The sequence below is a fragment of the Pristiophorus japonicus genome, chromosome 17 (assembly GCF_044704955.1).
Source record: "Pristiophorus japonicus isolate sPriJap1 chromosome 17, sPriJap1.hap1, whole genome shotgun sequence".
Lineage (NCBI taxonomy): Eukaryota > Metazoa > Chordata > Chondrichthyes > Pristiophoridae > Pristiophorus > Pristiophorus japonicus.
This window is the reverse complement of record NC_091993.1, coordinates 12,144,769-12,158,936: the sequence shown is the minus strand read 5'-3', so window position 1 is coordinate 12,158,936 and position 14,168 is coordinate 12,144,769. Positions and strand designations below refer to the sequence as shown.

Genomic DNA, 14,168 nt, shown 5'->3' with positions numbered 1-14,168 from the left:
TCTCAGGAGGACGTAACAGATCATATAACACTATTCGAAGAAGATCAAGGGAGTTCTCCCCAGTGTCCTTGTTAATATTTATCCCTTGAGCAACATCACTAGAACAGATTATCTGGTCATTAATTCATTGGTTTGTGGGACCTTGCTGTGTGTGATTTGGCTGCTGTGTTTTGCTACATTACAACAGTGACTGTATCTCTGGTGCAGTAAAGAGCTTCCATGTAGAGATGTATTTATTTATTTAGACATGTGTTGGATGTGAGGTATATATTTAGTTGCGTAAAGACATTTTAATTTATTTTCCAGGAACTACTCAAAAAAATAGTGAGGGTCTCTTGCAAGTTTCTTTCCCAAATCTTTTGGTGGAGGATTCCAACATGCTCCCTTTCTCTCCTCCTCTTGCAACAGTGCCTTGGACTCATGTGAGCAGTGTCACAGGTTACCCGCCCTGCTTTAAACTGTCAGACGAGTTACAATTACAAAACAATCTCTTTAAAAAAAATAAAAAAGTCATTTTCTCCTGGTTTTTCTGATCTTGAGGAGAAGCTAATTTACCTGAGGATAGAATAAATGTAGTGTGCTACCCACTGAGCCACAGTGTCTGGGTTCTGGGTTCAAGTTCCACTCCAGGAACTTGAGCATATAAATCTAGGCTGATACTCCAGTACAGTGCTGAGGGAGTGCAACACTGTCAGAGGTGCCGTCTTTCAGATGAGACATTAAACCGAGACCCCGGCTGCTCTCTCAGGTGGACGTAAAAGATCCCATGACACTATTTCGAAGAGCAGGGGGTGTTATCCCCGGTGTCCTGACCAATATTTATCCCTCAATCAACATAACAAAAACAGTTTATCTGGTCATTATCACATTGCTGTTTGTGGGAGCTTGCTGTGCGCAAATTGGCTTCCGCGTATCCCACATTCCAACAGTGAATACACTCCAAAAGTACTTCATTGGCTGTAAAGCGCTTTGAGACGTCCGGTGGTCATGAAAGGCGCTATATAAATGCAAGACTTTCTTTCTTTAAATAGACCTTATGATCTTAAAAGGATACAGCACTGTGGCAGCAAGATTATACTTTATGCATTATACGGTAAAATGCTTGCCTTTGTAAAACAGTGTATCCTCCAATTTCCAACATTACAACAGTGACTGCACTTCAAAAGTACGTCATTGGGTTTTGGATGTCCTGAGGTTGTGAAAAGTACTATTTAAATGCAAGTGTTTTCTATCCTTAGAGCAACACCACTGGAGATCTGCAAATACTAAGTGAAATACTAAGTTTGATTTTGTGTTAATTTAAGGTAAGATTAAAGGACCTGCACTCCTAATTGCTCATCTGCTTAACGCAAAAACCAGCTGAACCTACAGATGGGGAAGAATCTGTCTGTGCTGAGTTAGCTGATGAGTTATGGGGTGGGGGAGGACTATAGCTGCTCTCAGCACCTGAGTTGGGAAGGGAACGATCAGAGCCAGTTCTTATTCCCGATCACTATCCAGGAATCCGAGCATTGACAGTTGAGTAAGGATCAGACTGAACTCTGATGCTCCTATAGCCTGGTGAGACTCATTGTCCAGGTTCACAGAAGAATGGCCATCTAGACCAGAGAGCACCTGTGGGACTATAGACAGCAATGTGTCAACAACTTCAGGAAAGGTAAAGCCAGTAAACCAGCTAAGAAATGACAAAAGTCACCTGACTTAAATACTACATTCATATGACCATTGATTCTGGGACTCAACAGCAAGACCCTATTTTAATGGTCAGAGACAAACGATCTATCACTTGTATAGACCCTTTTGTATCTTCCTGAAAATATGATGTGCTTGCCTATCTCTGTAATCTCCTCCAGCTCCACACCCTCCCACCACCCCCCCACCAGATGTCTGCGCTCCTCTAATTCTGCCCTCTTGATCATGCCTGATTATAATCACTCAACCATTGGTGGCCGTGCCTTCTGTTGCCTGGGCCCCAAGCTTTGGAACTCCCTGCCTAAACCCTCCGCTTCTCTTTCCTCCTTCGAGACCTCCTTAAAACCTACCTCTTTAACCAAGCTTTTGGTTGCCTGCCCTAATTTCTACTTATGCAGCTCGGTGTCAAATCTTTATCTAAATAATACACCTGTGAAGCGCCTTGGGATGTTCCACTACGTTAAAGGTGCTATATAAATACAAGTTGTTGTTGTTGATGCAAACAATAAGCATTGAGACAGAGAAAACGTGTTTCAGTTTTGAATTTTGTTTTATTTAATTTTCACTAATTACAGCACATATGGGTTAACATTTTACAGAAAGCCAAAAGCATATATCTGACAGTGTTATGAATACAAAAGGGGATATAGTCATAAAGCTACAACCCAAAGTACAGCTAAAACATCTTAATCTAGCTTTGTGCAGAAGCAAAGGAACCTTTAAAATTATAAAGTGGTTTGATAGGCTGGACGTGAAAAAAAATTGTTAATATTTGCATGTGAGTCCGGGACATTTGGGTATAAATATAAGATCGCCAGTAACAGATGAAGTAATTTCGGAGGAATTTCTTTACACCGAGATTAGTGAGAATGTGGAACTTGCTGCCTTATGGAGGAGTTGAATGAGACAGCGTTGGTACATGTAAGGACAGGCTTGGTGCAGAGATGAGGGGGAACAATATAGAGGGATATGAGGCAGGGTGGGAAGAGGTAATTAGAGCGAGAGGAGGCTTGTGTGGAGTATAAATATCGGCATTGATCAGCTGGGCCAAATGGCCTGTCTATGTGCTGTAGGCTTTACGTAAATCTGTATCTTCAGTCAGGTTTCATAAAAGTAGGAAAGGTCTTTCAAATGCAATAAACTTTTAAAAAAAAATCATCTTATCCATTACACATCAAAACTGCTTCTTTAGCAAAATACTAAATTCTAAAAAGAGGCTCTGATTTTTATAAACAGGAATTTAATTGAAAACTAATTGGCAGACGGTTCAGTAAAGCTCCACAATTCTAAACCTTTCATTAATAATCACTAATTCACAGCAATAGCACTTCATCTAAGAGCAAATGGAATAGGTAGAACATAAGTCTTTACTTAAAATGAATGTTTAAAAAGTTTACTGAAACTATCGCGGTGATTTTAACCCCACAAGCCTGGCAGTTAAAATCAGTCGGGAGACTTAGCCGCTGGTGTTCTGCACCGTTTCAGCTGCCTTCTATTGTAACCTGCTCTTCCAAGCAGGAGGCAAGGCTGCCCGCCTGGTCGACGGGATCTTCCTTTACATGTCATCGGGCCCAGACTGCAATTGTAACTGGTGGCCCAAGCGGGGAAACTGTTGTGGATTTCCTGCCCGGTGAAGCAGGATCTGAGCCAGAAGAGGCCCAAATATGTATTGTTACTTTTTTTTTAAAAAGCTTTCTTTGTGGGGCCAGGAGGAACGATGCTCCCCCTCTTCCCAAAGCCCTCTCCCCGCCATTTATCTTGCAGCTGGCGACCCTTCTGTGTTAGCCGGTGGCCTCCTGCTGCCTAAAATGGCACTCTCGCCCACTGGGTACCTGGCCAGTGGTGTGCAGGTGAGGCCTGGAGTTAAAACCACCTGCAGCTCATGCTGCCAAAGTCAGGGGGCAGTTTGGTGCTCGCCTGCCTGATTCCGCTCTCCGTTAACATTGCGCCTTATGCATCAGTCACCCCTGTGTGATAATGACAAGGATTTTTTCTGCTAATGAGAATTTTGGAATGATTAATAGACTTGGCTAACGCATGTTGTTTTAATCAGCTGTTAGTACTGCGTATGCATAATTAGGCTCAGTAAAATCGACACATATAAATATAAATTGCATTATAAATGAGAATTTCAAAGACTGCATGCACAATGCCTGGAACTAGTGATATACCAATCAGTCTGAGGCCCGTTCTTGGAGACCTCCCTCACCACAAACTAAGCCCTCGATCCAGCAACCCACTCACTAGCCGTGGTGGGGGAGGGCACACCATGATCTGGAAAAGCATGAACGCCAGTACTCCCCTCCCCACTGTCGCCAAGCCGCACTAACTCCCAGAGTCCTGGGGCAAGCAAGCTGCCTCAGCCTCAACTCTGTGTTGCTCCCAGTGCAAGCACAGTCATGCCAAGAAACCCAGATGTATTGCTGCATTCCTCCGATAGGCACCACTGGCAGGATGTGCAGTGACTTTGTAATTATAGGCAGTCCCTCGGAATCGAGGAAGACTTGCTTCCACTCCTGAAGTGAGTTCTTTGGTGGCTGAGCAGTCCAAAGAAAGCCACAGACTTTGTCACAGGTGGGACAGATAGTCGTTGAGGGAAGGGGTGGGTGGGACTGGTTTGCCACACGCTCTTTCCGCTGCCTGCGCTTGATTTCTGCATGCTGTCAGCATTGAGACTCAAGGTGCTCAGCGCCCTCCCGGATGCACTTTCTCCACTTAGGGCGGTCTTTGGCTAGGGACTCCCAGGTGGCAGTGGGGATGTCGCACTTTATCAGGGAGGCTTTGAGCGTGTCCTTGTAACATTTCCGCTGTTCACCTTTGGCTCGTTTGCCTTGAAGGAACTCTGAGTAGCACACTTCCTCTGGGAGTCTCGTGTCTGGCATGCGAACTATGTGGCCTGCCCTGCGGAGCTGAGCGAGTGTGGTCAGTGCTTCAATGCTGGGGGTGTTAGCCTGGACGAGGACGCTGATGTTGGTGTGCCTGTCCTCCCAGGGGATTTGTAGGATCTTGCGGAGACATCGTTGGTGATATTTTTCCAGTAACTTGAGGTGTCTACTGTACATGGTCCATGTCTCTGAGCCATACAGGAGGGCAGGTATTACTACAGCCCTGTAGACCATGAGCTTGGTGGCAGTTTTGAGGGCCTGGTCTTCAAACACTCTTTTCCTCAGGCGACCGAAGGCTGCACTGGCGCACTGGAGGTGGTAAACTTTGACTTTTACACTACATATAGGAACGTGTGTGAATGTACATCCAAAACATAGAAATTAACTAATAAAATATACATGTAAATGTATCCCTAATTGTTCAATGGCTTTATAAAATATGAGTATATGCTTAATAGCATAAAATAAAATATTTTCTTGAGAATCCAATTATAAAAGTATTGAAAAGCTACAATCAGTTGTATGAATTGAGAACTGCAGGGGGTTTTAATCGGAATGAGTGTGTCTCACCATCCCTGTGGAACTATCTCCCCTCCATTCACTGCCTCCTCTTGCAGCAAGGCCAAGATCAGGATCTCAGAGTTGGGGAATTGCAGGAACAAGCTCCTAATCCACAGCCCACCACAACAAAGTAGCAGGTTGCTATGCTGCTGCCTTTCATACTTGAATCCTTTTTTAATGAGAAGCACAGCGAGCACTTAAGATGTCCCAGACAGGTGGTTATATTTTGCAAACTACTTTCCTGGGGGCTACTGACTGGGTAAATAGTTTTACAAGTTTGTCTCAGTTTGGACATGGTATTGCTGCAGTAGTAAAATGTATACTGCTGGAATAAAGTGTATAGTGCTGCTGTAAAATACCCAAGCATGTTCAATTTACAGCGGGTAGAAACTGGGTCTGGTCACAATGTTATCATGGAAGATGATAAGCCAATGTCCACCAGACTTCCAAGTTACAGACAGTGTTTTGCTAAATGTTGCTTGTTGTGTATCTGTAAAGCATGCACTCCCATGTTCCGCCACCAGGGAGCGCATCCCCTGAAGTCCCAAGGGATCCCAGCATCCCTTGGGAGCACTGTATATAAGCTGGCCCCTAAGGCCTGTTCCTCACTCTGGAGTGTCTTAATAAAGACTGAGGTCACTGTTAGTTTAACCTCCCTGTGTGCAGTCTCATCATGGTTAGGAACACAACATTGCTAACTTTGATTAAATTTCTTATTTACAGTAACATTTTCACATAATTCATCTGGGACCGGTAAACTGGTTCGGGAACAATGTGACAAATATTGTAAACCCAGATTATGGAGATATAGGAGAAATTGGTGAATTCCCCTGTTTACAGTGTGATTGTGTTACACTGATGTAATTTTAAAAACTCAGATATATGTCCCATTGAAGCATCTTATGTAGCAGGAAGTTCACACACAAGTTACTTTATTGGGATAGAGACTAACACTGAGTTTAGTCAAACCAGTACAATTTGCTGATTTCCTTGGTTAAACTTACACTCATGGATATAGGTGCTTAAATGGTTTAACTGAGGCGCCTCCTTGATAAGCAAAGGCTTTATGAAGTAGCTTCAAGTATCTACTGATATAAAGGTGAATGTAGTTTTAGATTTTGATTATTGGGCAGTGTCTAAAGAATGTCGAACACCATGACAGTGATCCTGTTATTCACTCAGCTCCGGAGGAACGGGATCCATCATTTGCTTCACCTGAAAAATCTTTTCCTCCAATTGCTCTTTATCCAGCTTCATTTTTGATTCAAGTATTTGTCTTAAGGATCCAATGCTTTCATAAATAGCTGTAAAGCCTTAATAACAAAACACAAAATTAAAAGTGTAAAGCATTGCATCAAATGTAGCGGATATAAACAAAAATCAGAAAAATGTCTAAAATATACTTAATAGAACTGATTGTAATAAACCGTTTGAACAGTACTCTGATCGAATGACTATGATGGGAATAAACGTTCCCAATCACAAATACAAGCTAGCTAAGTTTTCAATTTGAACAACTCCATCCAATGGATAAGGTGCCATATATAAGGTTACTGCACAAGATAAAAACTCATGGGGTTGGGGGTAATATATTAGCATGGATAGCGGACTGGCTAACTAACAGAAAACAGATAGTAGGGATAAATGGGTCATTTCCCGGTTGGCAAATGGTAACTACTGGGATGCCGTAGGGATCGGTGCTGGGGCCTCAACTATTTACAATCTATATTAATGATTTGGAAGAAGGGACTGAGTGTAATGTAGCCATGTTTGCTGATGATACAAAGATAGATGGGAAAGCAAGTTGTGAGGACACAAAGAATCTGCAAAGGCATATAAGTGAGTGGGCAAACATTTGGCAGATGGAGTATAATGTGGGAAAGTGTGAGGATATTCACTTTGGCAGGAAAAATAAAAAAGCAAATTATTATTTAAATGGAGAGAAATTATAAAATGCTGCAGTACAGAGGGACCTGGGGGTGCTTGTGCATGAAACACAAAGTTAGTCTGCAGGTACAGCAAGTAATCAGGAAGGCAAATGAAATGTTGGTCTTTATTCCAAGGGGGATGGAGTATAAAAGCAGGGAAGTATTGCTGAAACTGTACAGGGAGGCTGGGTCATTGAATATATTTAAGGTGGAGATAGACATATTTTTGAAAGATAAGGGAGTGAAGGGTTATGGGGAGTAGGCAGGGATGTAGAGCTGAGCCCAAAAAAGATCAGCCATGATCTTATTAAATGGTGGGGCAGGCTCGAGGGGCTGAATGGCCTACTCCTGCTCCTATTTCCAATGCCCCAGAGGATAAAGGTATGCCCTATACCACCGAGGCACACAGACCGACTGATCCCAAGTCTGATCCCCTAGTCTGGGCTCAATTGGTTGATGCACTGCGATTGATCTTGGCATCCCTGGCCAGGGAGTGGAAAAATCACCTAGCTTTCTCACTCCGAGGCCTTCCCCCAGGAAAGCTCCTGCATGTGGATATTAGGGGAGGGCAGGATTGGGCTCGACTGTGATGCCACACATGGGCAAGCAGCTTTGCTACACACTTTGTCTAGGTTCATGCAATGAAGAATTTGAGCAAAGTGTCAGAGGGCTGCTGGTGCCTGGGGAAATGTAACCTGACAATTCAATTGTGCAGGAGTGGAGAGGGGGGAAAGCTTTCAATTTTGAAACAAATCCTTATCCTTAATGACAAGCTGGGTCATAAAGCAATGTCCTTAAGGATGTGTAAATTCTGTAACTATGCAAACATTAATATGTTCTCACCAACATTAGTTTCAGCTTTGATGTCTTTTATTTCTTTCCATATTTTCTGTTCTATGCTAACGATGCACATATTTAGTTTCTTCTCGGCATGTTTTATATTGGAAAGCTCAGAGTTCATATTCTGTGTCACTTCTATTTTATCAAGTTTCATGGACAGCTGGTTGAACCTCTGTTCCATTCTTTTTTCACTGAATTCCTAACACAAACAGAAAGGCACATATCCATTACAACAAGCAAACTGACAAGTCCGTCATGAGAATACTTCCACTATTTCAAGATCTCAATTCTATACAATTGTAGCAACTGGTCGACGCACATTCATCTTTAGACTGCTGGGCAGATTTCCTCAGTGTGCTACGGGTAAAATGGGTAGATTATGTTCTTTATAAATGCACTTACTACATATAATTGTGGGGCAATCCAAAGTTATGTGTCGTAAATGTAGGATAGTCACTACTAAATCCAATGAGGAATTCGGGAGAAACGTCTTTACCCAGAGAGTGGTGAGAATGTGGAACATGCTACCACAGGGAATTGTTGAGGCGAATACCATAGATGCATTTAAGGGGAAGCTTAAAAAAAAGTACATGAGGGAGAAAGGAATAGAAGAGTAGGCTGATAAGCTGAGATGAAGTAGGGTGGGAGGAGACTCGTGTGGAGCACAAACACTGGCACATGCCAATGGGCCAAATGGCCTGTTTCTGTGTTGTCGACTCGATGCAATTCTATTTAATACAGAGAGAGAGAGAGAGCTCCCTGATGTTTTTCAAATGTATGACCTCTGGGCCACTTTAAAATAAGATCATAATTTTTCTAAATTGTACACAATCTAAAAATGATTTACTTAAAAGCGTCTGATATCATCATTTATAATGGATGAGACACAAAGTGAACACGCATAGAGGTGGTGACTAATTACTGTAGAGCTTGTATAACGTCTATTATCAAACATGGTAGATCACTCACAGATACGGTGCTCAGGTGAAATGTAGTGCTCACTAACATGACAACCTTTTTATTTTCTCCCCACAATATTCCCCATTTTCTCTCCTTGCCAGTTTCTTCCCAACTTTCTCTAGATGGGATTGTACAACGTTCTCCGTTGTTGCTCTCAATAACACACCGCTAACAGGAAATATCTAATATGACCCAGGCACTTGTGACAACTTTACATTGCAACAGCGGAGTCCAGCAACATTTCCTAAATTGCCCTACCTACTTTTCCCTGCGGTGATCGTCACTGCGCCGCGCGTGTTTCCGCCCCCCTCGGGCACGCGACGACCCCCTTTTCCGACCTGCGCGGGAAATTGCCCCGTGGAGCGGAGCACGCCACCGGTCGTGCGTTTCCCCTGCGGGAAACTGTGCCTGGGCGACGCGTGCGCCCTCCCCTTTAAGGGCGCACTGCCGCGGACGGCATTTTATTTTATTTGTCGGCCGACTCTCGGGTCGGCCCGACAATGGCAGCCACGGGTTCGGCCGGGCCACCAACAGGCCGCCCGACACCCCCTCTTGGGGCCCAGCTGAAACCCTCCCTGGTGGCCCAGTAGGCCAAACTAAACTCAGTGCAAAGTTCACAGCAGCCCTCCTCTTTAACTGAAGGGGAGGGGCGTTGTGACGCGCACGTCCGGGTTGTGCTGACATCATCAGCACGGCGCTGATGACTCGGAGCGACAGCCACCCCGACCTAATGGCACTTCTGCCCCACTGACGACCCGACATCCGACCCGCTCCAAAAAAAACCCCCAATACCTGGATATCACTCGATTCTCCGCCCCATGGATCGGACAAAAATCTTCAGCAATGGTGAGTGCACCTACTCTTAGCCAGGGGGCAATTTCAGCCCCCTCATGTCTTTGAAACAACTTGATGCTTGAATACCTATTTTTTTTTTTGTTCTTTAATGTAATACAGGGTACTTACAGTTTTATCTTTAATCACTAAAGAGAGCAGTTGTATTTGATGCAACAATTCCTGCTCCTTTCTAGCTAGTTCTTGTTCCAACCGGGAACAACTGGACAAAGCCTCACTCCTGATGTCTTCGGTTATGCTCTTCATCCTTTAAAAGTTCATTTGTAACATTTTGTGGTCATTTGGGACAGAAGAGGAAACAAAAGAAAAATCACAGATCAGGGTGGGTTTTATCTGTCAAGGCCTGAGTTCTGATGGCCATTCTCACTGATCTACTAAAAAGGGGCACCTTGCTTGGGAAATACAGTGTTATGTTACTGGACTAGTGATGCAGGGATCACAAGTTCAAATCCCACCATGGCAGTTTCAGAATTTGAATTCAGATTATAAAACGTGGAAATAAAAAGATGGCATCAGTAAAACTGACCGGAAAGCTATTGGTTTGTTGTAAAACCCCAACTGGTTCACGTATGCCGGCACAGGCACGATGGGCCGAATGGCCTCCTTCTATGCTGTGTGAGTGTACGATAAAGCACGGAAACTCGGAACATTGTTTTCTTTCGTGAAATCTCTTCCAATCTCACTCACACCAAAGCAGAGCCAGCAGGCTGTGAGGTGAGATCCACAGATGCCAGAACTGTATCACTGACCACAGGGGAGGCGAGCAGAGGCACATGATTCATGGGGATTCTCAGGGGAAAAGGAAAAAAAGACTTGCATTTCTATAGCGCCTTTCATGACCACCGGATATCTCAAAGTGCTTTATAGCCAATGAAGTACTTTTGGAATGTAGTCATTGTTGTAATGTAGGAAACGCTGCAGCCAATTTGCACACAGCAAGCTCCCATAAACAGCAATGTGATAATGACCAGGTAATCTGTTTTTGTTATGTTGATTGAGGGATCAATATTGGCCAGGAAACTGGGGATAACTCCCCTGCTCTTCTTCGAACTAGTGTCATGGGATCTTTTACATCCGCCTGAGAGGGCAGACGGGGCCTCGGTTTAACGTCTCATCTGAAAGACGGCACCTCTGACAATATTGTGCTCCTTCAGCACTGCACTGGAGTGTCAGGCTGCAGTGGGACTTGAACCCACGACCTCAGGTTGGGGGTGGGGGTGGGGGAATAGAGCGCTCGGGAAATCTACCGGCTTCCCATAGGGCCAAGTGCCTGTAAATCGTTCATGACCTTTAATATAAATACAAGGGTTAGAGTGTGAATTGTGCAACTCACTTAACATCCAGCAGATGGGGGTGTTCACTGTTCTGTGCCTGAGTAAGCTTGATCTTTCTTTCTTGCTCTTTAATAGACTCCTCAATCTTCTTTAAAAGTTGTGAAATCTGTTGGAAGATTGGTGTAGTGCAAAATAAACATAATGGGGTAGGATTTTTGGGCATCGACTATACGCTGCACCCACAACCTGAAGACATGGGCTCCGTTAAGTTGGGAAATCGGTCATGCCTCATTAACAGTGAACAGATGGGCTGCCAGTGCTACTCACACTGTCCACTAGCAGCTTGCCTAAAGTTGTGAAAGGTGCTATATAAATGCAAGTTTTTCTTTCTCCTGCTGAAATGACGGCAGGAGATCAGGAGAACCCCTGCGGGAGTCACTGGCGATGGTGTCAACTCCTGATCCTTATCCCTCGGGCCACTAAAGCAATACCTTTTGTTTTTGCAGCACCCCACAGATTTCTGCAATTTGCACAAACTTTATTTTGGAATAAGGACCCAATCTGAAGACTTCCGCTGAGCTCATTTAAAAAAAAAATAGTAATAATAATCTGTGCCCTGATATTAGAAACTTTCATGAACAGTAATGTAATCATTTCCTTGTGTTAAATATTTGCACAGAGTGGTTGAACAATGCACCATTCACAGAATTGTAAATCTATATCAACGTATTCAAAACAGCACTCTCTATATCGAGTTAAATGGTGCTAAAATTCTCAAAGGGTTATTTAGCAACACTGCAACCTATGGCACTGAGTACAAGAAATTAGGGAAACTTCAGCACGTAAACATGAAACAGAAAGGCAGTTTCTGGTGGAGCTGTGAGCTTGACTGGTTTAGCCTCACCATATTATTGCAGACGGTTAACTTTTAAAGAGACACAAGTAAAAGTATAGTTCTCAATGTGAGGGAAGTTTACATGGTGACAATAACTTGGTTCTGTTTAAACATTTTGTGAACAATTAAGTATTTATGTATCATAGTACATTTTCAGAAACATTAGATTTATAATAATGGCTGCTCGAAGGGTCATAAAGGGCCAGTGACTCCCGCAGGGGTTCTCCTGATCTCCTGTCGTAATTTCAGCAGGAGGGTCTTTAGGAAAGGTGAGTTAAAACACTGATTTTAAAAGTAATTATTTAATGGATGCATCACAACCCCCCCTATTCCACCAAGTTTACACCTATGCTTAAGAACTACTCAAAGTTATAATCTAAATGTTGTTTTGGAAGCCACCTGCTTAAAATACAAATGGGGCAGATTTACCTCTCTCTGCGTTTGGCATTAGCATCACCTGTGGGTAATTCATAGAGGAAAATCCGGTTGGAAAGAAAGAAGTTGCATTTATATAGCACACTCGTCATCCTCAGAAGGGTTTCACAACTGATGAATTAATTTCAAGTTTAGTCACTGTCGTAAGGTTGGCAAATGCGGCAGCCAATTTGCACAAAGCAAAACCCCAACAAACAGCAGTGAGATAAATAACCAGTTAATCTGTTTTGGTGGTGCTGGAGGAGGAATAAATGTTGGCCAGGACATCAGGGAGAACTAGCCCTACTCTTCTTCACATATTGCCATGGGATCGTTTATCTCAACAACAACTTGTATTTATATAGCGCTTTAACGTAGTGCAACATCTCAAGGCATTTCACAGGAGTGTTATAAAACAAACTCAGATGCCGAGCCACACAAGGAGATATTGGCCTTGAAATCGCGGCCTCCCTGGGTCTGTACGGAGTGTGTATGGACCCAGGCAGACATCGCAAAAGCCAGTTTTCGTCGCGGCAATGCGCGTGCGCCAAAAAACGGCTTTTCCAATCTGTCAAGTTCTGGCTTGACGGATCCTCCGCATCTCAGCAGCCAGGACATTTGCATGGGTAAGATTGCAGTATTTGCCCAAATCTTGCCCTGCGAATGTCCTTAAAACTCTTGCGCCTGGTAAAAGCAGGCGCGTAGTCTACTTTTACCAGTGTAAGAGTTTTAAAACATACAAAAACATATAAAAATAAAATTTATAAAACACATTTTAATGTTTAAAAACCCTGCTCACTACTGCCCACTAAGGTAAGTTTATTTAAACCATAATTTTAAAACTTTTTTTTAAAAATCGGAAAAATATATTTTTTTCTAAGACATTTAATAACTTTAATTTAAATTGTGATGTTTTTCTTCTATTTTTGATTGGTGTTTTGGTGTTGGGGGAGTGTTTCTCAATCATAATAATGAGAACTCCTACTTACGAAGTTCCCATTGTTATGAATGAGAAAATACTATACCTGGATTGGCTGCCCAGTGCCATGTGACTCCAGCTCCAGCTCTACGTCCGTCCAGATGTGCACGCACTCCGACGTGCAGGGAGAGGAAGCCTCAGGGCCGGGATCACTGGTGGGCACAGCAGCAAAAGGTAAGTATGCATCTTTTCCCTAGAATTGAGTTGAATGCCAGCGGGAAGAAGCAACTGGGATTTCAGGGCCATTAGGGCAGCAGAGATAGACTTTGAGGAGCGTGTTAAAGGAGAAACGAGGTAGAGAGTTTTTGGGAAGGAATTCCAGAGCTTGGGGCTCAGGCAACTGAACTATTAAAATCAGGGATGCTCAGGAGGACAGAATTGGAGGAGCGCAGATATCTCGGGAGGGGTTGTGAGGCTGCAGGAGATCGGGAGGGACGTGGCCATGGAGGGATTTGAAAACAATGGAGAATTTTGAAATCGAGGCATTGCTTACCGGGAGCCAATGTAGGTCAGTGAGCACAGGGGGGGATGGGTGAACAGAATTTGTCCACCTAAAAAAGGCAGACAGGGCCTTGGTTTAATGTCTCATCAAAAGATGGCAACTCCAACTCTCTCAGCACCGCAGGGAAGTGACAGCCTGCGTGCACAAGTCCCTGAAGCAGGGCAATCTTCTGACTCTTTCATGTGTTCCACCCAAGTGATCCTTTACACACAATGGGGCTAATTTTGACTTTGCCCAATAGTGTAAAACGGGCAATATCGAATCCGGAGAGATGTATAACAGGCGGCTGAACTGATATCACCCACTTTACACCATCGCCCAAAATTAATATGACCCCCAATATGAAGAAAGTCTCCCAATAGAGTTTCATATTGAAAGTCATGCCT

At 43.6% G+C, this 14,168-nt stretch overlaps 1 protein-coding gene across 1 annotated transcript in view; it reads right to left on the bottom strand.

Annotated features, from left to right (window-relative positions):
- Positions 1-2,263: 2,263 nt before the first annotated feature.
- LOC139228121 (protein FAM81A-like) overlaps positions 2,264-14,168 on the bottom strand; it is a 47,401-nt gene continuing 35,496 nt past the window's right edge. The window contains exons 6-9 of the mRNA XM_070859310.1: positions 11,052-11,158; positions 9,830-9,965; positions 7,910-8,105; positions 2,264-6,451 (exon numbers count right to left, since the gene is read on the bottom strand). Coding sequence (XP_070715411.1) covers positions 6,309-6,451; positions 7,910-8,105; positions 9,830-9,965; positions 11,052-11,158 — 582 coding nt within the window. The 3' untranslated portion in view covers positions 2,264-6,308. The remainder of the gene's footprint in view (positions 6,452-7,909; positions 8,106-9,829; positions 9,966-11,051; positions 11,159-14,168) is intronic.